Source organism: Anas acuta, chromosome 2 (assembly GCF_963932015.1).
Source record: "Anas acuta chromosome 2, bAnaAcu1.1, whole genome shotgun sequence".
Lineage (NCBI taxonomy): Eukaryota > Metazoa > Chordata > Aves > Anseriformes > Anatidae > Anas > Anas acuta.
In genome coordinates this window covers 965,955-991,345 of record NC_088980.1, presented here as the reverse complement: position 1 = coordinate 991,345, position 25,391 = coordinate 965,955, and the positions used below count along the sequence as shown (strand labels likewise).

The 25,391-nt window shown below is 63.3% G+C and overlaps 2 protein-coding genes across 2 annotated transcripts in view; one reads left to right on the top strand and one right to left on the bottom strand.

Moving 5' to 3' along the window:
- Window positions 1-1,856: 1,856 nt before the first annotated feature.
- Window positions 1,857-25,391, bottom strand: part of LOC137852052 (uncharacterized) — a 44,887-nt gene continuing 21,352 nt past the window's right edge. Inside the window, 13 exon segments of the mRNA XM_068673323.1 lie at window positions 1,857-3,724; window positions 4,420-4,674; window positions 4,959-5,072; window positions 5,574-5,700; window positions 6,789-7,181; window positions 8,246-8,964; window positions 12,048-12,118; window positions 13,165-14,083; window positions 15,376-15,486; window positions 15,655-15,768; window positions 17,442-17,568; window positions 18,170-18,571; window positions 22,627-22,980. Coding sequence (XP_068529424.1) covers window positions 2,628-3,724; window positions 4,420-4,674; window positions 4,959-5,072; window positions 5,574-5,700; window positions 6,789-7,181; window positions 8,246-8,964; window positions 12,048-12,118; window positions 13,165-14,083; window positions 15,376-15,486; window positions 15,655-15,768; window positions 17,442-17,568; window positions 18,170-18,571; window positions 22,627-22,980 — 4,803 coding nt within the window. The 3' untranslated portion in view covers window positions 1,857-2,627.
- On the top strand, window positions 22,241-25,168 carry LOC137851941 (tigger transposable element-derived protein 3-like). The gene is made up of 2 exons (XM_068673072.1): window positions 22,241-22,541; window positions 23,069-25,168. Exons 1-2 carry the CDS (start codon window positions 22,508-22,510, stop codon window positions 24,883-24,885), a joined length of 1,851 nt encoding a protein of 616 aa, XP_068529173.1. The 5' UTR covers window positions 22,241-22,507; the 3' UTR covers window positions 24,886-25,168.

Below are 25,391 nucleotides of genomic sequence, written 5' to 3'. Positions count from 1 at the left end.
GGGGTTACCTCGGCTGGGAAAGGCTGAGCTCAGCGACAGCACCCACCTCTGTTAGAAACCGGCTTGAGAGAGCCCAGTGTGCAGCTGTTTTGGCCAGGAACATTTCTGGAACAGCTTCAAACCCTGAAGTTTGTGGGCTTTTTTTAATTATTATTATTATTTATTAGGAAAAAACAACTTTTGGTGTTCGAAGTGGGATTTGTGCGAAGAGGCTGGGAGTGACAGCAGCGCTGTGGCTCGGATGCGCTCCGTAAATTGGAACAAAAATGTAAATTCTGAACAGAAACTCCTGCTCCTCCGAGGGGTGCCCCAGCCCATGTGCAGAGGAGACCCCAACCTGTGCCCAAAATGCCCCCCAATCTGTTCCCCTGTTCCCAAAGGAGACCCCGACGCCTGCCTACTGGGGACCCCACCTCGTGCATGTGCACGTCTCCATGGCTCCCTTTGTGTGTCCATGCTTTCGGGTCTCAGCTTTCGGAATTTGGTTAAAAAAAAAAAATCCCATTCCCGAGCACTCAGAGCCTTCAGGGCTGCGGTTCGGCGCGGCCGCCCTGGCTGCTTCGACCACTTAAAGAAATTAAATCATTTACAGCCTGAAACGTGCCCGGGAGCTTCTCCCCAGCAGGCCGGCGGTGCCGATTTCCACCCGCCGGGCTCGGGGTTAATGCAGCTGAAGGGATTGTGCCAGGGCAGCAGCTGGGACAAGCGGGAGCCCGGCGTAATCCCCTGCTCGAGCGGCTTCCTGGGGCCGCCCGCTTCGCTGCGCCCCTTCCGCAGGCAAAGAAATCCCAGTGAGGGGCTCCGGGCTCCGTCCTGCCCCCCCAGGGCTGCCCACCATTCCCCCTATTTCTTCTTAGGAATTAAAAAAGGAGGCTACCGGGGTGCTGAGAAATAGAATCGGTTCGGTTCTTGCTTTTTTTTCATCTTCCTAATTATGAGAGGGGGGAACCAGGGCTGCTCCTGCCAGCCCATGCGCCCAGACCCCAAACAGCTCCCAGCACATTTTGGGCACCAGCCCGGCTGGTGGAGACCCAGGAACCTCATCCAGAGCCTGCCCCAGCAGCCCCAAAGTGCTCCTGGCTGTGCTGGGTTGTTTCCTAGCTCGGAAGAGTCTGGGAATGACAAATTTAGGAGCTGTTCATACGCACACGTCGATATCCACGAGCCTTGTTGGCAAACGTGCTTCGAGAACCACGGAAATGCCAGGGCTTGGATACAGCATCGGCTCTGGAAACGGCAGGGCAGTTGACCCCAAAATTGTGTTTTTTAACGGCCCCCACAACCTCTCCCATCACTGCTGTGTTTGGTGACACCACATCCAGCACCACGGCCCCGTGCCCGGCTGGGAACCCAGCGCTGCTGCCCCAGACGTGGCCGGGATGCGATGGGGACAGCTCGGGGACACCGGGGACCTGCGCACCGGGGGTCTCCCGGCAGCAAAGCCCCCTTGGTTTGGGGGCAGAGCTGGTAAAGGCACTGCAATGCCACTGGTAAGGGTTAGGGTTAGGGTTACACGGGCAGCCCTGCTCGCCGAGATGCGTTTAAGGAGAGCGGCAGAAACCCCAAAGTTTTGTGCACGGGGACACCGTGACCCCACCGGGATCATCGCAAGAGGACGGGGGCGAGCAGGAGCAGCTCGGGACGGGCTCGTGGGTCTCAGCCCTTTGGGGACACGGCCACAAACCCACGGCAGGACCCAGGGGACGTCCTCCTGCCTCCATGCACCGCGCCTCGCGCCCGTGACCCCTTGGGCACAGCTCTCGTGGCAGCAGCAGGACCAAGTGCCCGGGGTCACCGCTGCCAGAAACAAGCGTTTGGAGGAGCCTTGGTGGCGGGGCCCTACCAGAAAGATGTCCTTGGACTGGAACTAGCATTTTATTCTATTGTATAATCCATGAGTGCGTCACAGCCCCGAGAGCCGGGCAGGCACCTGTCAGCGCTTCCAGTTTAGATACACAGAGAACTTTCCTTGCCTCCTTGCATCTGCCGGAGCTCCACGCGGCCACCGCGGCCACCCCGGAGAGGAGGCAACGCCTGGTGCCGGGGCAGCAGCACCTCTGCAGAGCTCCCGGGCAAAAAAGTGACCGTGCCACAATCAGCCTGCGGAGCACTGGGGGGGCAAAAAAAAAAAAAAAAAAAAAAAAAAAGAAAAAAAAGAGATATATATATATATATAGCTTGGCGATCCTAAGTTTGCTTATCAAATAAAAAGTTCCTCCACATTTATTAAAAAAAACAAACAGTAGATTTAAAAAGCAGTTACGAGTCCTACTCCGGCAAAACACCCTGTACAGGTTTTCCTTTCTCGCTGGCTGTCGTCGTCGACGGTGAGGATCCTCCCTAAATCAGCTGCTGCTGTTAATTTTATATATATATATATAATCTCTTAATTTTGCCGCGCGTTTTGCTTGCTTTAATTAATTAATTTATTTCCAATCGGCCTAGCTGTCTCCACCAGAGCAGCGGCGCTACCACACAAAAAGCTTCCTTGATGTCCATGCCCTGAGCCGGGGGAGTGGGAGGGGATGGAGGGATGGGAAGGGGAGAGATGAGCGAAGGAGGAGGATGAGGAGGAGGAGGAGGGCTGGAGGGAAGGGAGGGAAGGGAGAGGAAGCCGTGGCAGCCCCTCACTCTCCCATGTGCGTCCTCAGGTGGTACTTGAGGGACTGCTTGTAGCGGAAGCACTTGGTGCACTCGGTGCAGGGGTAGGGCCGCTCGCCGGTGTGCGCCCGCTGGTGCTCCAGGAGGTGGTGCTTCTGCGTGAAGTTCTTGCCGCACTCGGTGCAGTGGTAGGGCCGCTCGCCCGTGTGGATGCGCTGGTGCTCCAGGAGGTGATGCTTGCGGATGAAGCCCTTCCCGCAGACGGCGCAGGCGTGCGGGCGCTCCCGCGTGTGGATGCGGTAGTGGTTGGTGAGCTTGGACTTCTCGCTGAAGGTCTTCTCGCACTGGCTGCACTGGTAGGGCCGCTCGCCGGTGTGAGTCCGCTGGTGCCGCAGGAGGTGGGAGGGCCGGGTGAAGTTCTTGCCGCACTGGGGGCAGAGGAAAGCCATCTCGCTCTTGCCGGCGTGGATCCTCTGGTGCATGATGAGGCTGATCTGCAGGCGAAAGCTCCGCCGGCACTCGCCGCAGGTGAAGGGCCGCTCGCCGACGTGGGTGATCTGGTGCTTGCTGAGGCTCGACTTGTGGCTGAAGCTGCTCTCGCACTCGGAGCACTTGTAGGGTTTCCCCGGGGGCGGGGGACGAGGCTGGGGCTTGAGGCCGTGCTCGGGGCGCCGGGGCACCCCCACGCCGCCGCGGCGCGTGTGGCTGCGCTGGTGCAGCAGGAACTGCTGCTTGTTGCGGAAGCTGAGGTCGCAGTCGTGGCACTCGTAGGGCCCCTCCTTCAGGTGGTTGCGCTGGTGGATCACGAAGTTGATCTTCAGCATGAAGCTCTTGCCGCACTCGGGGCAGATGTAGGGCCTCTCCCTCGTCCGGTTGCGCTGCTGGGCCATGGTGGGCTTCATCTCCCCCGAGTCCCTCTCGCAGGAGGGGGGCTTCCCCACGCGGCCGGCCGCCAGGCTCCGCGGCGGTGCCTTGGAGCTGCACTGAGCCTCGCAGCCCAGCCCGGCCTCGTGGTTGGGGAAGGAGGGCGGCTCGGTCCTCCCCGAGAACATGGTGCAGGGCTCCAGCGTGTCCGGGTCGTCCTCTTCCTCCTCCTCCTCCGTCTTGATCACGATCCCGTCCTCTGCGGGGAGAAAGCAGAATTTGGGGAGGGCGGGCGCACGGCGGATCCCTGACCGTCACCCCGTGGTGGATTTTGAGTCGGGCTATGGACCTTCCAGAGGCTTTCTAGGAAAAGCTGCCAGGTTTTCCCAAAAAAAGGCAGCCCACACCGGGTTGTCTCCAAGGCATGGCCCTCTCCCCTCCCATGGAGGGGGCAGAAGGGGAAAAAACATTCCCGGGGTGCCCCTCCACCCCCTGGCCTCACCCAAAAGCTCACACATCATGAATCCAGCCACCATTATCCCTGTCCTCTGAGCTCCGTGTTTTTGGGGACACGTCCCCAAACATGAGGACAGGTCCCCAAACACGGGGCCAGGTCCCTTCCCCTTGCAATCCGCCCCCCCAGCAGCTCCCCCTTCCCAAATTTGTGCCCTTGCTCACCCCGTGCACGTGCAGAAGCGTGGCCCTGTCCCTGCTAAACAGCATCCTCGTTCCCCAGGCTGTCACCCCCGATGTCCCCTCCCCAAACCCAACCCCTGCCCAGCCTCTGCAGCCCCTGGCTTTGCTCCCTTTCCTGCCCCGACAAGAGTTTTCGGGAAAGGCTTTTCCCAAAGGGGATCCCAGCAGGTCGGGTACCCCTTCGGATGAGGCTCAGCACCGATCCGGGGGGGGGATTTCTCCCCAATTTTCCCTCCGAGCCTTCTCCCCACCCCTCACCTGTGCAGCTGCCGTGGTGCACGATCACCCTCTGGATCTCGTTGAAGTCAGCCACGTACTCGGAGGGGTCGCCCAGGCTGGTGCCCGGCAGGTCTCTGGGAGGGGAGACGGAGCCGTAGGGGCTCTCGCAGGCGGCCTCCTCGTCCGGGCTCTGGAAACTCCCCTCCGACTGCCCCGACATCCCGTGCAGCTCGGGGTTTTCGGGGCTGTCCTCGGGAAGCAGCTCCTCCGTTTTGATCACGACCCTGATGCCAGCTGCAGCAAAGAGAGGTGCCCACCGGCGTCAGCCCCGGGAGCTGGGAATCCGAAGGATCTGGGGACCCCACACCCACTCCTCGGTGCCCCTCGGACACCCCAAATCCCCAGGCTGTGGGGCTGAGCCAGCAGCCCCGGGGGCAGCGGAGGATTTCCTCCTGTTGGCCCTGATTTAACTTCAAAATCCTCGTCTCCTCCACCACAGCTCTTGGCACCGAGCGTTTTAGCCTTGCTCCCTCCTGCCCGTCCCAATTCCCCTCGCGCCCTCGTCTCGCTGCCCTCACCTGCGGTGGCATCGGTGATGATCTCGCTCTCCTCCAAGTCCTGCTCGTTCCTGACCCGCGTTTCCTCCCCTTGCTCGATCTGGGACAAAACGCCGGGTTTGGAAATTGCATAGTCTGCGGGGAGAGAGAGGGAGGGATTACCGGAGAGGGAATCCTCAGGCTCAGCTTCCACCTCTCCCGGCGCAAGGGAGAAAACACGAAGGGACCGGGGAACAGCCACCAAGGAGCCCGGTGCTGGGGGTGGGCTCCCCGGACAGCCACGGGGGCAGGAGCTGCAGAAGTTTTCTCTGGAGAGGTACGTGAGCAGCAAACCCAGAAGGCGAAGGGAAGCCCTTACGACAGCTTTTTCAGAGAATATCTCTGGCTGCAGGGGGCCTCGAGAGGTCTCCAGCCCCCCTCGCCCTGCGCTGGCGCATCGCGCATCGCCAGGAGGCAAGAGCAGGACTGGAAACCTCCTCCTGTATTTTTTCAGTCTCCCTTTCAACAGGGACATTTGGGTCTCGGGAGGGTCGAATTGTGAAATCGAGGAGGAGATGGAGGACGCCTGGGGCTGAAGGCAGCCAGGGATTCCCAAGAAACCACCTCGGGGCAGCAAAGGGGGCACCCGTGTTTTACCCAGGGAGATCAGGGACTCGTAGTTCCCCTTCATCACGTTCTTGTACAGCTCCTTCTGCCACTCCTCCAGCTTCTCCCACTCCTTGTCGTTGAAATAGACGGACACGTCGTCGAAGGTCACCGGCACCTGCAACCACAAGCACCAGGGGTTCAGGGGACCTCATTTCAGCCCTCGCTTCCTTTCCCCCCCTCTCACCCCGCGGACGTGGCCAGCTCCTTCGTGGCCACCACCGGGTTTGTGTTTTTCTTGGAAAACGACTTCGAGACCCGAGTTTTCCACCCTGTGACATCAAAGGGCTCGTCCAAACACCCGGCTTGGTGCGCGCCTGGAGGGAGCGTAAAGGAGATAAAAACCGGGTGCCGCGGCTGGACCTCATCTCTATTGATGAGCTGACGTAAAAACCCAGATTCAATTACCCCAGAACTCCGGGGAAAACTCGACCCAGGCCCTGAGTTATCATTAGTTATTGCTCGCAAATTGGCCGGGAAGCAGACGGCAGCTTCCGAGGCTGTTTTGGCCGAGCAGGAATTTCTGCGGATAAATTCAGGATGCGGCCGGCTCGGGGGGGTTGTGCCCAGCTCCTCGGGGAGCCCCGCGATGCTCAGCCGTGCCTCCCCCCGGGGTTGGGGTCAATCCTCCTCCCGCAAACACCCACGGGGGACCAGGTGCCGTTGATTTCCCCGTGTAGGGAAGGGTCCCATCAGCAAACTTTTGAATATTCATGGTGGGAGCCTTTTGTTGCTGAAGATGCCGAGCCCAGGCTGGAAGGGCGGGCGCTCCTCATCGTCCTGCGGATCCCCGAGGTTCCCCCCGTGCTTGGCACCGCAGACCCCGCGTGCTCCTTCCTCGGGTACCGCCATCCATCCTCGGGGATCCAAAAGTGGTAGGGAAGGAGCTGCTGAACCTTCATGGGTGCTTGATTCAACCTCCAGTGGTGGTTAGAGGCGAGCTGCTGTGGCACAGCTGGCTGAGCCAGAACTCCCTAAATGCCACCTGAATTATGGGGAGATGCTGCCCCCATCAATTCCACCTCCCTCCTTTTTGGGCATCCCATCGCAGGGCACACCAGGAGGGCAGCTTTGCCATCTGAGCTCCCCCCAGGTCCCCTTTGGCGAGCATCTACCCCGCGTCGGAGCCGTCCCCGCTCACCGAAATAATTTGGGGAGCAACCCCTGCGCCCTGCGCCCACTCCCCCAAGCCCCGGGCACCGTTACCTTGGGGATTTCCCCCTTCCTGCCGGGGGGCAGGCGCAGGATCCAGAAGTTCCTGTTCTTCAGCAGGTTCTCCATGTTCTCCAGGCGCCGCTGCAGCAGCCCGTACTCCTGGATGAGGGTGCCCAGCGCCGCGCACTTGCTCTCCAGCTGGTTGCCCAGCTCGGCCGCCGTCTTCTCGCAGTCGATCAGCTTCTTCTCGGCCACCCCCGTCCTGCCCTCCAGGTCCAGCAGGCGGGTGGCGTGCGAGTCCACCTTCCTCTCCACCGCCTGCACGGCCGCCACCAGCGTCAGGGACAGCTCCGCCGTCTGCGTCTCCCTCTCCGAGGTGCGCTCGGGGCCGGCGGGCGCCTGGAAGGGCGAGGGGCAGCGTGGCTGCAGCACCAGCTCCGGCGCCTGCGGGTAGGGACGGGGGGGGGGGGGCACCGGGGATGGGCACAACTTTTGGGACCCCCCCCCCAAGCCCCTCGAGGTGCTTGGGGACCCCCTCGGGGCTGAGCCACCCCGTGGTGGCAGCGATGTCCCCGTCCCAACCCTGGGGACCCCTCCCCAAGCCCCCCGAGGTGCTTGGGGACCCCCTCGGGGCTGAGCCACCCCGTGGTGGCGGCGATGTCCCCGTCCCAACCCTGGGGACCCCCCCTCCAGCCCCTCGAGGTGCTTGGGGACCCCCTCGGGGCTGAGCCACCCCGATGTCCCCGTCCCTTTGCCGTGTCCCCGCTGGGTGCTGACCCCGTTAAGCTGCTTAGGGCCGGGTCCCACGGGACCGGTGTCACCCAGGAGGTGACACTTGGAGGGGGGGGGGGGGGTGACACTTGGAGGGGGGGGGGGCCACACACACACACAGAGGGGACATCGCAGCCCCGTCACCATGGGGACGGGGAGGGGACACCCCGGGGGGACAGGCTGGCGCTGTCACCCTGTCGCCATGGGGACGGGGAGGTGACACGGGGGGACCTGTCACCGAGGGGGGGGGGGGTGGTGACAGCAAGGGGGGGGGCGCCCAGACGGCTCCGTCACGGCGCCACCGGGGGGGAGCTGCGGGGATCGGGGGGGGGGGGGGCCCGGCGGCGCCGGTTCTCCCCCCCCCCCCCCCAAGGCCTCCGCAGGGCCCCGGGGTGTGGGGGGGCGGCCCCGAGGGGGCGGGGGGGGGCTCCGGGAAGGGCGCCCCGACGGCAGCGCCGTCTCCAGCGGCCCCGGAGGCCCTGCTCGGCCGCGCCGCCCCCCCGGGGCTCCCCACGCCGCCGCCCCGTCGGGGGGGGGGAGGAAAAAAACGACGGGGGGGGGGGGAGGAAAAAAAAGACGAGGGGGGGGGGCTCAGCCGCGATCCCGGTGCTGACAGCCCCCGGCCCGGCCCGGCCGCGGCCTCGACGGCGCGGCCCGCCCCGACGGTGCGGCCCTGGGGCGGCTCCGTGCCGGGCCTCGGCCCCCCCCGGTTAAAATTGCGGCTGCCCCCCCCTTACCTGAGCGGGAGCCCCCTCGGCCATGGCCCCTTTGTTCCCTGCCGGAGCCCCGGGGGCCTCGGCCGGGAGGATCCAGCGCCCGCTCTCTGCTTCACCTCCGGTGGCCGCCGGGCATGGGGCGGGCAGCGCCGGGACTCGAGGGGGGGGGCGGCGGGCGAATCGACGGGGCTGGGAGGGGAACGGAGGAAAAAAAGAGGGTGGGGGGGGCACCGGTGGAAGAAGAAGAGGAGGAGGAGGGAGGAAAGGGGGGGGGGAGAGGACGACGGGGCGGTGAGGAGAGCCGAGCTGAAGCGGCTCCGAGCTGGGCGCTCCGGCCCCCGCCGCTGCCCCGCCGCACCGGCAGGGGGCGGGCGGGACGGGGACGGCGCCGCCGCCGCCGCGCGGGGGCCTCGCCGGGGGCCGAACCGGGTTTGGAAATGTGGGGGGGGGTTGGGGGGGAGGAGGAGGAGGAGGAGGAGCGGTGAGGGGGGGGGGGGGGGTCGCCCCCGCCCGCTGCCCCGCAGCGCCCTCTGCCGCACCGACGGCATCACCGCGCCCGCCCCCGCCGTCGGTGGCCCCCAAACCGGGGAAAACGGAGGCGACGGGGGCGCAAAGAAGGAGAAGGGAAAGGCCCCCGGGGGTCCTCTTCACCCCCCAAAACCCAATCAATCCGGTTCCACCGACGCCACCGACGGGCGGTGGGGGAGGGATGCGCAGAGCGGCCCCGGGCCTCTGGGGAACTGTGGGGGGGGACTGGGGGGGGCACTGGGGGGGCACTGGGAGGGACTTGGGGGGCGCTGCGGGAACGGCAGCCCCCCCCCACGCAGGAGCAGCCCCGGAGCTCCCCCCCTCGACGGCAGCGATCGGGGCCCCCCCCCCCACCCCACCGGGTATGGATGCGGGGGGCTCCGGGCGCCCCTCGTTGTCCCGCTGTCCCCAACCCCCCCCCCCCGGTGGTGTCGCGAAATGGCGGCCGGAGGGCAGCTGTCTGCCATGGAGACCGCCCTCCTCCCCCCCCCCCCCCCCAACGATCTGACCCCCCCCCCCTCCCCTCCTCCCGAGCGGTCCCCGAGGAGCGGCACCCGACGGGAGGGCACCCGCCCCGGGCACCGGGACCGGGGGGGGTCAGCCCCTGCTGCCCCCTCGGGTCCGGGCCCATCCGTCTACCCGTCCTGTGACATCTCCTGTGTCATCCCATCCCGTCCCAGCGTGTCCCAAACCATGCTGTTATGTCCCATCCCCATCCCCATCCATATCCCCATCCATCCCATCCCCATCCATATCCCATATCCCCTCATTCCCATCCCCATTCCCATCCCCATCCCCATCCCATCATCCCATCCCATCCCATCCCCATCCCCATCCCATATCCCCATCCCATATCCTCATCCCATCCCATATCCATATCCTCATCCCCATCCCATCCCCATCATATCCTCATCCCCATCCCATATCCCATATCCTCATCCCCATCCCATATCCCCATCCCATATCCCCATCCCCATCCCATATCCCCATCCCCATCCCCATCCCATATCCCCATCCCATCCCATATCCCATCCCCCCCATATCCCCCATCCCATCCCATCCCCATCCCCATCCCATATCCCCATATCCTCCATCCCCATCCCATCCCCATCCCCATCCCCATCCCCAACCCCTATCCCCATCCCATTCCCCTCCCATCCCATCCCCATCCCAATCCCCATCCCCATCCCATCCCCATCCCTCCCATCCCCATCCCCATCCCATCCCCATCCCCATCCCATCCCCATCCCATCCCCATCCCATCATCCCCATCCATCCCCATCCCCTATCCCACATCCCCATCCCATCCCCATCCCCATCCCATCCCCATCCCTCCCCATCCCCATCCCATCCCCATCCATCCCATCCCCATCCCCATCCCATCCCATCCAGGCCCCATATGCAGCAGCAGCCCCCGCCACATGGCCCCGTTCCTGTTCCCAAACCCCGGGGCCCCCCCTGGCACAGGGTGACAATGGGGGGAAGTCGGTGACACCGAGCGTGGGGACGGGCAGGAAACCATTTGGTCTGTGGAAAAAAGGGAGGGGACGGGGGGGGGGATGGGACGAGGCAGCATCCCCGGCACCATCCCGGCACCGCTGCGGTGCTGAAACAGGGGCACTGCCCCTCGGGTCCGGTCCCATCCGTCCTGCCCCGTCCCGTTACATCCCCTGTGTCATCCCATCCCGTTCCAGCGTGTCCCAAACCATGCTGTCATGTCCCATCCTGTCCCATCCTATTCATCCCATCATATCCCATCCCATCCTGATTCCATCCCCATCCCATCCCCATCCCCATCCCATCCCATCCCCATCCCCCTCCCCATCCCCATCCCATCCCCATCCCCATCCCATCCCCATCCCATCCCCATCCCATCCCATCCCCATCCCCATCCCCATCCCATCCCCATCCCCATCCCATATCCCCATCCCATCCCCATCCCCATCCCATCCCCATCCCATATCCCCATCCCATCCCCATCCCCATCCCATCCCCATCCCCATCCCATATCCCCATCCCATCCCCATCCCCATCCCATCCCATCCCATTCCCCCTCCCCATCCCATCCCATCCCCATCCCATCCCCATCCCATATCCCCATCCCATCCCCATCCCCATCCATCCCCATCCCATCCCCATCCCCATCCCATCCCATCCCATCCCCATCCCATCCCCATCCCATCCCCATCCCCATCCCATCCCCATCCCCATCCCATCCCCATCCCATCCCCATCCCCATCCCCATCCCATCCCCATCCCCATCCCATCCCCATCCCCGTCCCCATCCCCGTCCCCATCCCCGTCCCCATCCCCGTCCCCATCCCATCCCATCCCCATCCCATCCCCATCCCATCCCCATCCCCATCCCGCTGCGTGGGGCAGCCCCATCCCCGCTGGATGCTGCAGAGCACGGGGGGAGCTGGCTGGGTGTCCCCTCTCCAGCCAAATGCCACCTCCCCGTGTGCCCCAGCAGAGGAGCCCAGGGGACACAGGGCTGGAAAAAAAAAAAAAGCACCAAAAAAGCCAAAAAGCTCACGCTGCCCTGCGGGGCCAGGCCTGGCAGGAACAGTTTTTTGGCAGCCCTGCTCCAAAAAAAGCGTGGGTAGGAGGCAAGCGAGGAAGCCGCGATGCAAAACCCAGCGTGTCCCACTCAGCAGCTGCCCTCCTTGCAGCCCCGTGCACCCCGGTCCCTCCTCGCCAGGCTGCTATGGGGACCCCCCAGCTGGGTGAGGTAGGATGGAGGGATCTGTAGGGTGCACGGGGGGGGCTCCACACCCACCACCGCAGCATTTGTGCACGGTACAAGTCAGCTCCGGGAGGTGCAGGGATAATTTTGTGCGAAACCGAGGTCTGCGTCCAGATATCGGGGGAGAAAAAGGTTAAAAACACCACCCCCAAAAGCTGAACACCAGCACACGCAGCAGCCCCAGAGCCGCGCTGAGCGGCGCTCTCCAAAACGTGGCTCCTCGGGTGTTGGGCACGGACACTAAGGGATGGGAGCAGCCCTTGCTGGGCTCGTGGAGTTCTCCAGTTCTGCAAAACAGCTGGAAAAACGCTGATAAATCCCAGCCAGGCGCAAAACACCTGGAAAAACGCTGATAAATAAGGCGCAGGGCGAGTGCGTGCGGTCATCACGGAGAGAAACGCGGAGGCTGGGCGAGGGGAACGCGCTCACTCACCCCACACGGGCTTCAGAATGGGAACACTGTATTGCCAGACTTTACAAAAAGGTCTTACAAAACACAGTCACAAACCAGCAGCCGACGAATACAACAGCGGAAGAGACACTGCTTACAAGTCACCTGGGGAACAACACCACCGAGCGGCGAGAGAATTCGACCGATATTTACAGAGACGCCTGAAAAACTGCGGTCAAGTCGCCTCAAACATTTAAGTGTTTTAGTTCAACAGTGAAGTATAGTGCCACACGTTTCCTTGTATCATAATAATAATAATAATTAGAATAATAATAATAATTACACTACTTCTAGATTAACTAAAAACCAAACAGCTCTTTACAGGGGTTAGGAGAAGTTCCTTTCGTTTGCCTGACTTACCTGAGTGTGAGACCAAACCCAGTTAAAAAATAAAAGAGTAAAATCACCTTCATGGACAAGATTTCCTACAACAGACCAGCGGCGCCGTCAGGAAACCGCGGCCTGACTGGTGCGAGCAACATCCTTCAAAAAAACAGAGACATCCCCTCTCCGGGTCAGGTACCCGGGGTGCCTCCGTGCGCCCATGCGCTGCCCTCCCGGCTCCTCCTGCCCCAATGTCCTCAGCCCTTCCTCCTTCGCCTCCTTCACCTTCTTTTTCTCACCTTGCTCTTGGCCGCTCTCCCCTCTCTGCTTTTCTGCCTCTTTTTTTTCCGAGCCGTGCCCCTAACCACCTCCCCGCTTCGCCTCTCTTTCCCTGGCCCCCCTCGCGGCGCGGGGCCGCTGTTGGAGGTGCGTCCGGCTCCCCGCCCTCCCTCCAGCCCCCGCGGTGAAAACGAGTGGAAAAGAACGAAAAGCCAAAAGCTCGTCACTCCTGAAGATGCACAACGATAGGTGGGGGAACACCTGCTAAATACAGACCCCGGAGAAGCTCTCGGGAGCCTTCCCGACAGGCAATAATCCGAACCTGCGCGGGGGACAAACTAGCGCGAGGCCGGCACCGCCGTGGAAGTCCCACGTCACCCCGCGGAGGGGCTCAAGAGGTGCCCAGGCCTTCGTGTTTTGAAGTTTTGGTTTTTTTTTTGTTTTTTTTTTAAGAGGAATTCCTACGATGCTTCGACAAAGCGGGCTTGGTAGCACAACCACATGGATGAGCTGCGATCCAAGTTCACCTCCCATTGGCGCCGCCACCTCCACCGGCTGGACCGTATCGTCACCGCGAGCCCTCCCTCCCGCCCGGCCATCCCCGCGCGGCGCTACTGCTTCGTCTCTTTTTTCAGGCAGAAGTGGCCCGTCTGCGTGCCCGACTCCAGGTTGTGCTGCGCCTCCTCCATGGGCCGGGGGTTGCGGGAGTGGATTTTCTGGTGGCAATTCAGGGACTCCTTGTAGCGAAAGTGCTTCCCGCAGACGGGGCACTGGTAGGGGGTCTCCCCGGTGTGCACCCGCCAGTGCTTGAGGAGGTGGTCCCGTCGGATGAAGCTCTTCCCGCACTCGGTGCACTGGTAGGGCCGCTCGCCCGTGTGGATGCGCTGGTGCCGGATGGCTTTGGAGAGGTCTCGGAAGTCCTTCCCGCAGTAGGTGCAGGTGAGCGGCCCGTCGCCCTTCCCCGTGTGGAGCTTCTGGTGCAAGATGAGGCTGACCTCCAGGCTGAAGCTCTCCTTGCACTGCGAGCAGGTGTACGGCCTCTCCACCATGTTGTTGGCCTGGTGCCTGACGAAGCCGTACTTGAAAGCCGAGCCCTTCTCCGAATCGGCGCGCTTGGACGCCTTGGAGCGGGCCGGGCCCTGGCCTTTCGGAGAGCTTTTGGATTTCGGCCTGAAGCTCTCCCCGGGCTCCAGGGACGTGCAGGCTTCCTCCCCCGCGTGCGCTCGCTGATGGGCAGCGAAGAGCTGCTTGTCCAGGAAGCTCTGCCCGCACTCGCAGCAGATGTACGGCCCCTCCACGGCGGCCGCTTCCTCGGGAGCATCCTTTTTGGCCAAGTCTCTCCCGCGGCGAGCCGAGCGCCTCAGCCCGTTGCCCGTGGCGGCTCTCTGCTGCGGGGTCGAGCCGCCCCGGCTCTTGCCGCTCGGTTTCATCACCTCTTCCTCCGGGTTGGAGAAAACGTCCTCCCACTTCCCCGACAACGAGCTGGGGAGCTCGAGGCTGTCAGGACCTTCCTCCTCGCACTGCTGGGCATCTGATGGGGCAGAAACATGCACATCATTGCTTTGGGATAAGAACGGCTGCATTATTTAGACTGCGATTCTTTTTTTTTTGGGGGGGCAGAGGTGGCGGCTGCTTTGTGCACCCAGGAGGGTTCCTGGCGCTACAGGGCCGTAAGCCCTGACCGGGAGCTGTCTGAGCAGTGCTGCGGTACAAATAAAGCCCAAATGTGGTGACTGCTGGGGAAAGCTCAGACGCTGTGATGGTGAGACCTCTCTATTTAGCTTGGCAAAGAGAAAAAGCAGGTTTCTCAGCAAGAGGTGAGCCAGAACAGGTCACTGAGGGCGTGTGGTACAGGATAAAGGCAAAAAATAATAAAAATAAAAGAAAAGAGAGAGGGAGAGAGAGAAAGAAGGGGGATAAAACCTCTTTTTCTTCTGCGCTTGTACGTTGCCTAGGCCTGGGGGCTGAATGATCTCCTGTGATACAAACGGTAACTCAAAGCTCCTGGCAAGGACCCTGGCAAACAGAGGATGAAAAGAGCACGGAGGATCTGGGGGTGCAGAGGAAAAGCCTGAAAAAGCCACAGGTTTCTGCAGAGCACGCGGAGGTAGAGGCATGCCCAGCGCCTGCGTGCACAGAGCAGCCCGCTCAGCGCTCCCTGTCTCGCCGCTTGCTCGTCCCTTTGCCAAATTTGTCAAGGTGCAGTTTGAAAACGGGGCCGATTGGTAACGGATCGGGCTGAAATTCTGGAAAAGGCACCAGCCAGAGCAGTTCGGCTGCTGGCGAGGACGAGGCCAAGAAACCAGACACGTCCCAGCAGGACGCGCTTCCCCAAGCGGCTTACGTGTTCCCGAGCTTCAAAGCAGGGACCTGGGGGTGACAGGCAGCGACAAGGACGTGTCTCCTGCTGCGCCACAAAGCCTGACATTTGGCTGACACAGGAAGCTGGGAAAAATATCACTTTACATCCGCGTGGAAGCCTTGGGAGAACACTGCAGCTAACGCCGGCGAAGCGTGCCCGTGCTACGCCTGCTCCAGCCCATCTCCACCTCGCCGAGCGATCCGACCCCGTGCAGGTGGCCCGTGCCCCCCTGGGGACCCCTCAGCTGCTTTTGCAGCCTGCTGCTTGTGTTTCGGAGCTCCTCCTGCACCCGTGCCCATCCGTCTGCAAGGGCTGAGGTCCAGCTCCACGCTGAGCCCGAGGAGAAGCTGGCAGAGACCGCGGTGACGGCAGGGTCCCCATGTCCCCAACCAGAGCCAGGAGCCCGAGCCCGCCTCTCTCTGCCCCTTTGCCACTCCACCTGGGGGAAGTTTCCAACTCACATGTGCTGGGGGCCTCCATGCTCTCTTCTCCCTCGGAGCCGTCGTGACTTTCAGCCAGAGTCTCCTCGTATTTACCCCACGAGCTGTCGTCGGGACCAGGGAAGGAAAATTCTGCGCACGGAAGGAAGGACAGCGTGAGTTTATGCTCACACCTTACGGGGGATTTCGGGAACGATGGCAGCAGCGGGTAGGAGCCGACGAGGAGGGCAGAAGCCAGGAGAAGAGCACAGAGAGCTGCTTTCCATCACCCCACCGGCTCCCGGGAACTTTCTGGCTCACCGGTGCTGGGGTCCGTGGGGGTTTCTCCTCCCTCAGAGTCATCCTGGTCCTCGGTGTTGGGATCCTCTCCCTGCTCGATCCGCGACAGGAGGTCGGGTTTGGAAATGGCGGTGTCTGCGTGTAAAAAAGGGATCAGAAGGTTTCCTTCGCCCGGCGGGACGGAGCCTCCTCAACCTTTGCCCACCAACCTTCCTTCGCTGCTGGGGAGGACGGGGAATGGAAGCAGAGGCTTTGGGAAGATGCTCTCCCACACCTGCACCCGCTCACCTTGTCTGCGCCCTGGGGACATGAGCGGACTGCAGGAGCACACTCTGCTCAGGTGAGGAGCACCTCCCAGCCTGCAGCGTGAGGAGGAGAATAAGAAAATGCATCTGTGCTTACCTCCAGGCTTCCTCTCTTCTCCTCTGTGCTAAGGTCCGCGGATCCATTGCAATGGGAGCTTCAGCTTGGGGACAGAACCAGAGCTGTCAGCCAGCGGCAGCAGCGGAGGTGCCCTCCCCACACGGTTCCCTCCGGCCCCGGATTGCCACAGCCAGAACCGTTCCTTCCTACTCGTCCGAGGCACAGGCTGCTTGTGGATTTTGGTGCGGGAAAGGGGAAAATCGCAATCTCTCCTAGCAGGGAGAGCGGAAAACTTAATTTCGAAACAACAAGCGTTTGTCTCTGGGCATTCATTTCCACCACTGCGCTACTGGATCCGTTAGCCTTATGCGAGGACCTCGCCTCCAAACCCGGTTACTCAAACCAAGGAAACCTTCAGATTAAGCACAGATACATTTTTCTAAGCTCCAGGCTCAGACCCACAGATCCCTTCCAGCAGGACCGTTCCTGTGCACCCAGAGGAGGATGCAGGATTGTTTTTTTAACCAGGAGAACGGGGGCGGTATTTATCCTTTACCTTTTTTCCTTTGCGCACAAGAACCGTCTACGTGATTAAAAAAGAATGAAAAAAAAAAAAAAAGGAAGAAAAACAAGAAAAAAAATGATGAAAGGCCCTGGATCACCCAGGCCTGGAGGGCGGGATGGTTGTCTACCGGGGATGTCAGTGCTCCCAGGTGCTGCAGGAGGATGCTCAGCCAAGGCAAAGAGCATTTTGCAAAACACAGGCAGGTGCTGTGAAACCCTGGTGAGGGCAGCACGCCTCCAGAGGTGCAGCACAGGGCATGGCCCGCAGCCAGCACTGCAAGGCGCCCGCGGGGCACGATCCTGCAGCCTTGAACGCGCTGCCCCGAGCCCTCCTGGAGAGCTGCAGAAGCTGACATTAAAACATTTGGGGACAGAGACGTTCCCCGGCACCAGGCTGGGGCTGGGCAGAGCGCTCGGGTGGACAAACCTCGCCCTGCTTCCTCTGGGCTGGAGGGGATGGAGGATCCCCTACAAATAGGGGTGGAAGGAACCCGAGGCAGGGCACCCCCCTGCTGCTTGCTCTCGCCCCAAGCAGCAGCGCGCTGATGCCCCCAGCGCAGTGGATCTGTGGACCTTTGCGGGACCAAGAAACTCCCCGTTCTCCCCATCGTCGCTGGGCTCGAGGGTCTCTCGCTTCCCCTCCTCGCTACCCAAGTCCTCGCCCAGCTCCTACCGGCCACGGAGACCCTCAGCGAGACGGGGTCACCGCGGTGATGCTCACACCTCGTGCACCCAGCACCACGAGGAGCCGTCAGGAGCCAGCACAACCCCTGACCAGACCCCTCTCATCACCCCCCCTCCCCGATCCGCCGGGCACAGCCTGGCCCTGGAAGACCTGGGACACCAGCAAGCGAGGAGGAAAACCCCAGGCAGATTTTTACCCATGGAGATCACGGCCTCGTAGTTGCCTTTCATGATGTGCCTGTAGAGCTCTTTCTGCCACTCGTTCAAGTTCTTCCACTCCTCCTCCGAGAAGCTGAACGAAGCGTCGCTGAACGCCACGGGGACCTGCAATTAGAAGCCAACGTATGCTCGGCTGGTTTGCCTCTTGCTGGAGACAACATCTGGGGATGTTTCCTCACTCAGACTCCCACACGTCTCGTTCCTGCCCCGTGCCTCGGCGCAGGCAGCCCGGCGAAGGGACGTGGTGGGGTTTTCCCCCATTATCTGCCCACCCCTCGTGCCCTATTCGCCCTCCCGGTGCTGCAGGCAGGGCTTTTTGCTGGGCACAGGCTCGTTCCTCACTTTATTTTTGCTGCAATTCTGCCGAAACCACCTCCAAAGAGGAACTGGGCGCACTGGGCAGGCACGTGGGGCTGAGCCACACCGCGCTCGGCGTGATCCCAGCACCATCCGCAGCGGGGGATCCACGGCCCCACAATGGGTTTGAGCACCACGGATGGGTGCTGGGGGGCACGTAACCACCCAAAAGGACCCAAAATGACCCAAAAGGATCGAAAAGGACCGAAAAGGACTCAGTGAGCAGACAAGCCCTGTGATGCTGGGCCGATCCACACCACTGCTGTCCTTCAACTGGGTTGATGGTGTGGGTTTCCGTGCCCCGTATAGGGGTGGGGGAAGCAGCACGGGGGTCAGCGGACCCCGTTACCTTGGGGACCTCCCCTTTGGCACCGGGGGGCAGGCGGAGGATCCAGAAGTTCCTGTTCCTCAGCAGGTTCTCCATGTTCTCCAGGCGCTTCTGCAGCTGCCCGTACTCCTGGATGAGGGTGCCCAGCGCCGTCCACTTGCTCTCCAGCTGGTTGCCGAACTCCACCGCCGTCTTCTCGCAGCCGATCAGCTTGGTCTCGGCCATCCTCATCCGGCCCTCCAGGTTCATCAGCTGGGCCGCCTGCGCGTCCACCTTCCTGTCCACCGCCTGCACCTCGGTCACCAGCGTCAGGGACAGCTCGGCGGTGGCCGGCAGCTCGGCCTCGCCACCGGGCCCCTCCTCGGGGGCTGCCAGGGGCTGCTCCAAGGCCAGCTCCTGGGGCTCCATGGCCCACTCCAGGTCCTGCGGGGGGAAAGGAGGGGGGACGAGGCCGAGCTTGGCACCGCTGTGGGCACCCCTAGAGGGGGGGGGATTTTTTTTGGGGGGGTGGGAAGCGGGTGCTTACCTGCGCGGGGGCCCAATCGGCCATGGCCCGTCGGGGGGCGGCGGAGGGGAGAAGGAGAGAGGGGGGTGAAGGGGGGTGAAGGGCGTCCAGGGGGGAGGCTGGGGGTGTCCAAGGGGGGGCGGCAGCGTCTCAGCAGCGGCGGCTTGGGGCGGGCAGGGCGGGCAGCGCGGCCATGCCGAGAGCGCGGCGCACGCTGGGAGACGAGGAGGAGGAGGAGGAGGAGGAGGAGGAAGGGGAGGAAGGGGAGGAGGAGGAGGAAGAGGAGCAGCGACCCCTGGTGGGGATGGGGGGAGGTGGGGGGGGTGCGGCTCCGGGCGGTGGGGGGAGCGGGGATGGGGTGGGAGACGGTGGTGAGGCTGCAAAACGGTGCTGCGGCTGCAAACGCTGCAACTGCAAACGGTGTGGGTGCAAACGGTGTGGCTGCAAACGTTGCAATTGCAAACGCCGCAACTGCAAACGCTGCAACACCCGGTGCTGCTACTGCAAACGCTGCAATTGCAAACGCTGCGACTGCAAACGCTGAAACCGCAAACGCTGCAACTGCAAACGCTGCAACACCCGGTGCTGCTACTGCGAACGCTGCAATTGCAAACGGTGTGGCTGCAAACGTTGCAACGCCCGATACTGCAACTGCAAACGCTGCAACAGCCAACACTGCAACTGCAAACGGTGTAGCTGCAAGCGGTGTGAATTGCAAGCACGGCAATGCCCGGCACTGCAACACCCAGGGCTGTGACACCTCGCTAACACCTCGCACTGCAACGCCAAACGTTGCAACAGCCGGCACTGCAACTGCAAATGGTGCGGCTGTAAGTGGTGTGAATTGCAAGCGGTGCAATTGGAAGATGTGTGGCACTCAGCACTGCAACAGCTGACGCTGCACAAGCCAGTGCTGAAACTGCAAATGGTGCGACACCCGGCACTATGACACCCGGTGCTGTGACTGCGAGTGGAGTGACAGATGGTGCTGCAACACCCGGCAATGCAAGTGTGAACACTGCAACAGCCAGCACTGCAACTGCAAACAGTGTGACAGCCGGTACTGCAACACCCGGTGCTGCAACAGCAAATGCTGTGACTGTAAACACTGTGACACCCAGCACTGCAACACCCCGTGCTGCAACTGGAAACACTGCAACAGGCAACACCGCAACACCCAACATTGCAACAGCTAACACTGCAACTGCAAAAGGCGCAGCTGCAAACAGTGCAAATTGTGAATGGTGCAGCACCCAGCACTGCAACACCCAGTGCTGCAACTGCAAGCACTGCAACAGCCGACACAGCAACTGCAAATGGTTTGGCTGAAAGCGGGGCAAAACCTGTCACTGCAACAGCCAACACTGCAAAACCCCGCGCTGCAACTGCAAACACTGCAACGCCCAGTGCTGCAACACCACGCACTGCAAAGCCTGGCACTTCGACAACAAATGCTGTAACAGCCAACACTGCAGCTGCGAGCAGTGCTGCTGCAAGCAGTGTGAATTGCAAGCACTGCACTTGCAGCTGTGTGTCATGTGGCACTGCAACAGCTGACACTATAACTCCCAGTGCTGCAATTGCAAACGGTGCAACACCCAGCACTGTGACACCTGGTGCTGCAACTGCAAATGGTGAGGCTGAAAACACTGTGACACCCAGCACTGCAACACCCAGTGCTGCAACTACAAACACTGCAACAGGCAACACTGCAACACCTGTCACTGCAACTTCTATCACTGCAACTGCAAATGTTACAGCTGGAAATGGTGCAGCTGCAAGCAGTGCAAATTGCAACCAGTGCAACACCCGGCACTGCAACACCCGGTGCTGCAACTGCAAACATCGCAACAGCCAACACTACAACTGCACACGGTTTGGCTGCAAGCGGGGCGACACCCGGCACTGCAACAGCCAACACTGCAAAACCCCGCACTGCAACTGCAAACACCCACCACTGTAACACCTCGCACTGCAACACCAAACAGTGCAACACCCAGCACTGCAACAGCAAACACTGTGACTGCAAATACCGTGACACCCAGCACCACAACACCCAGCACTGCAACACCCAGCGCTACATCAGCAAGCACTGCAACACCTGACACAGCAACAGCAAACACTGCAACGTGCAGTGATGCAACTGCAAACACTGCAATAGCCAACACTGCAACTGCAAACAGTGTGGCTGCAAACTGCAAATTTCAGGCACTGCAATTGCAAGTGGTGGGGCACCCAGCACTGCAACAGCCAACACTTCAAAACCCAGCACTGCAACTGCAAAAGTCGGCGCTGCAACACACGACACTGCAACTGCAAACAGCCAGCACTGTAACACCCCGCACTGCAACACTGAACACTGCAATACCCAGCACTGCCACACCTGGTGCTGCAACACCCAGCACTGCAACTACAAACACAGCAACTGCAAGGAGTGCAACACCCAGCACTGCAGCTGCAAACGCTGCAACTGCAAGCACTGCAACACCTGGCACTGCAAGAACAAACACGGCAACACCCATCACTGCAACACCCAGTGCTCAAACTAGTGCATGTGCTGCGCCCAGCAGCGCAGCCACTGCAACACCCAGCACTGCAGTGCCCAGTGCTGCACCTATGCTGCACGCTGCACCCACAACTGCAACACCCAACACTGCACCTACTGCACCCAGTACAGTGACACTGCATGCAGCGCTGCACCCACTGCAACACCCAGCACTGCACCACCCACTGCAATACCCAGCACTGCACCACCCAGTGCAGTGCCCACTGCAATGCCCTGCACTGCATGCACTGCGCCCAGCACTGCAGCACCATTCTCCCCCCATGGGTTCGTCACCGCTGGCACCGTCACCAGCGGCTCCCCCACCACGGAGCCCTCGTGGTTGGCACCCGCAGCCCCTGCTCTGATGTCCTAGCACCTTGCTGATGTCATCTCACACATGACATCTGACTGCTGATGTCACCCCGCGCGGATCTGATGTCACCCCCCGCTGCTGATGTCACACAACATCACCGTGATGCCGCAGAACCCCAAAATGGCTGAGGTTGGAAGGGACCTCTGAAGGTCACCCGGTTGTCACTCTGATCGCTCTGACGTCATCCCACACCCCTGTGGTGTCACCCGGACAGCTCTGACGTCATCCCAGAGCGCCGTGACGTCACCCACCCCACTCTGATGTCACCCCACGGTGCTCCGGCACGCACACCTGTGACGTCACCCACACTGCTCTGACGTCACCCCACAGAGCTCTGACGTCACCTCACACCCCTGTGACGTCACTGACACCTCTCTGACGTCATCCCAGAGCGCTGTGATGTCACCCACACCGCTCTGACGTCATCCTAGCGCGCCGTGACGTCACCCACACTGCTCTGACGTCACACCCGCCCCGTGACGTCACCCAACCTCCTGACGTCACCTCCCAGGCCCCTCCCCTCCCCTTTAGCCCCGCCCCCCCAGCACGCGCCACTCCCGCCCCGCCCCCAGAGCCGGGCCCCGCCCCTCCCGTCCCCTCATTGATTGGCAGGCGGCTCAGCCAATCAGCGCGGCGCTTTTCGGCCCAGTGGGCGGGACGAACGGGGCGGGGCGGGGCGCGCGCTCCCGGTGCGGGCAGCGGGGGCGCGCGGGGCGGCGGCGGCGGCGGCGCGGGAGGGGCCGGGACCGGCACCGGGACCGGGACCGGGACCGGGACCAGCACCGGGGCCTGGCGAGCCGCTCCCCGCCGCCCTCCATCCCCGTGCCCCCCCCGTGCTCAGCCGTTACCGGCAGCCCCCCCCCAGCAGGGCCCGGCATCACGGCGGCCGTGTCGCCCCCCGAGCGGAGGAGGCCCCGCGGGCACCGGGCCGGAGCCATGAAGGAGGGCCGCGAGCGCCTCGTTGCTTTGGGTAAGGCACCGGGGGGGGGGGGGCTCCCGGGGGGCTGCTGCCACCGGGCTGGCGCCGGACGGGGGGCTCGGTGCCGGTGGGGTACGGTGGCACCCAGCTGGACCCCCCCCGGCTCGTCGTAGCCCCCCGGCTCGTAGCCCCCCGGCTCGTAGCCCCCCGGTACGTAGCCCCCCGGTCCGTAGCCCCCCGGTCCGTAGCCCCCTGGCACGTAGCCCCCCGGCACGTAGCCCCCTGGTCCGTAGCCCCCCGGCACGTAGCCCCCCGGTCCGTAGCCCCCCGGTCCGTAGCCCCCTGGCTCGTAGCCCCCCGGTCCGTAGCCCCCCGGCACGTAGCCCCCCGGCTCGTAGCCCCCCGTTACGCATCCCCCCAGCCAGCCCTTCCCATGGTGAACGGGGACGGGGGTGGCACCGGGGACGGGGAGCTCGGGGACAGGCTGCCCCTAGGAAAACATGCATCACGGTAAGGTGTCGGGCCAAATCCTGCAGGATTCGCACGATTTTGCCCCAAACGCATCCATGTTTCCGCAGGGGAATGGCTGGGCACGAAGGCGAGGAGCGAGGAAGGGGACTCGGAGCCCGGCACGGTGCCACCGCAGGAGCAAGGCTGCGGCCACGGCGGCGTCACCGAACCGAGCCCCGGTGCGGGTGACGGGGGCTTCGTCCTCCCACCGGTGTTCACCGAGACCCCCGGCACGCAGCGGGGGCGGCCGCAGCACGAGTGCACCGAGTGCGGCTTCGGCACCGAGCAGAAACCGGAGCTGGTGCGGCACCCGCTGGCACGCGCCGCCGCCTGCCCCTACGTCTGCGGTGCCTGCGGTCGGGGTTTTGGCCAGCGCGGTGGTCCCGCGGCACGGCTGGCCGGAGCCCCCCCCGGTGCCAGCGGGTGCACCGGGACGGAGGTGGGGGCACCCCGCAAAGAGCGCAAGGAGCTGTCGCTGACGGAGAAGGTGCGGGTGCTGGAGATGCTGGACGGCCCCAAGGTGTCGCAGAGCGAGCTGGCCAAGCGTTTCGGGGTGTCGCAGCCCCAAATCTGCCGCATCATCAAGAACAAGGAGCGGATCCTGAGCGAGTGGCACCACAACAGCAACCCCGAGCGCAAGCGCAAGCGGGAGGGCAAGGACGTGGCCGTGGAGGCCGCGTTGCTGCGCTGGGTGGAGAGCGCCCGCGCGGCCGAGCTCCCCGTCAGCGCCCCGCTCCTGCAGGTCAAGGCCAAAAACCTGGCCGAGGCGTTGGGCAAACCGGGCTTCGAGCCCAGCGGCAACTGGCTGGCCCGCTTCAGGCTGCGCCACAACATCGCCCTGGAGAAGCCGCCCCGGGAAAGGGGGGACGCGGAGCAGCCGGGGGCCGAGCGCTGGAGCAGCGCGGTGCTGCCCGAGCTGCTGCGCAGCTACGCGCCCTCCGAGGTGTACAGCTGCGGGGAGACGGGGGTCCTCCTGCACACCCCGCTGGCCGAGGAGGATGAACCAGCCGGCCCCGGCGGGCGGCTGACGCTGCTGCTCTGCGCCAACGCCGACGGCACGGAGAAGGCGGCGCTGCGGGTGGTGGGGCAGAGCCCCCGGCCCCGCTGCCTGCGCGGCGTTAACCTGCAGCACATGCCCTGGAGCTACCGTGCCAGCGGCCAGGCCCTCCTGACCGCCCCGCTCTTCGCCGAGTGGCTGCAGGACTTCAACGAGGAGATGCGGCGCAAGGGGAAGAGCGTCCTGCTGCTCCTCGACCGGCGCCAGGCGCACCCCTACCTCGAGCTCTCCAACGTCAGGATGGTTTTCGTGCCCCCCGCCGCCGCGCTGGCACAACCCCTGGACCGCGGCATCGCCAGGGACCTGAAGGGCCACTACCGGCGCCGGCTGCTGACTCGGCTCCCGGCGGCACGTGGCTTGGAGCAGCCAAATCTTTTGGATGCCCTGCACATGCTGGTGCAAGCCTGGGGTGACGTGCGCCCGGGGCTCATCGCCAGCTGCTTCCGCGCCGCCGGCTTCAGCCCCGACGCCAGCCCCGACACGCTGCTGGCACCCGTCCGCTTCGGCCAGGAGCAGATCGAGCGCTTCGTGCTGATGGACGAGGGGCTGGAGCGCCTCGGGGAGCCGGCAGACGCCGAAACGGCCGAGGTGGCGGACTGGGACGGGGGGACGGTGGAGGGCGAGGATGCCGGGGAGCCGGTGGCGGCGCAGCCCTGCCCCTCGCAGCCCGAGGTGTGGGACAGCCTGGCCACGCTGCGGCGGTACCTGGAGTGCCGGGCCACCTCCCCGGACCTCTTCCAGGCCTTCTACGCGCTGGAGGACGCCGTGCACACCTTGTCCACCAGCTCTGGGCGAGCCCTGCACGGGGATGCTTGCGCCAAGCCGTGAGCTGGGCACGTTCTCAGCCGCGGTTTTGCGAGCTGGGGCGGCGGCAGCAGCACCCGGTGCCACCACGGAGCTGCCCCGGGTGGGCTTCGCCCCAGGGTGGGGGGACGTTGCGTTGGATGGAGTGGAACAAGGGTGATGCTGCTGTGTTTGTGGTGTCCCCGCGCCCGGAGGATCCATCCCGCGTGGCCCCACGAGGGGCTGGCGCAGGCGATCCCGGGGAGCAGGGGGCTGGAGCCCGGAGATCTGTAACGGGTGCATTAAAGCGGAGCGTCAGCAAACCGCAGAGCGGGTGGCGTTTGTCGTAATTTAGCACAATTTCCAGCGCAGCAATTAGCAAAACTCCCCACCGAGCGCCTCTGGGCTGGGGTTTTGCTGCTGACACCAGCGGTGCCACCCCCTCAGCCTCCCTTTGTCCTGTCACCCCGGGCTGGGGACGTGGGCTGCCCGTCCCAGCGGCACTGAGGCTGCTCCCCAAACCCCGCAGATGGCACCCATGGGTGCCTTGG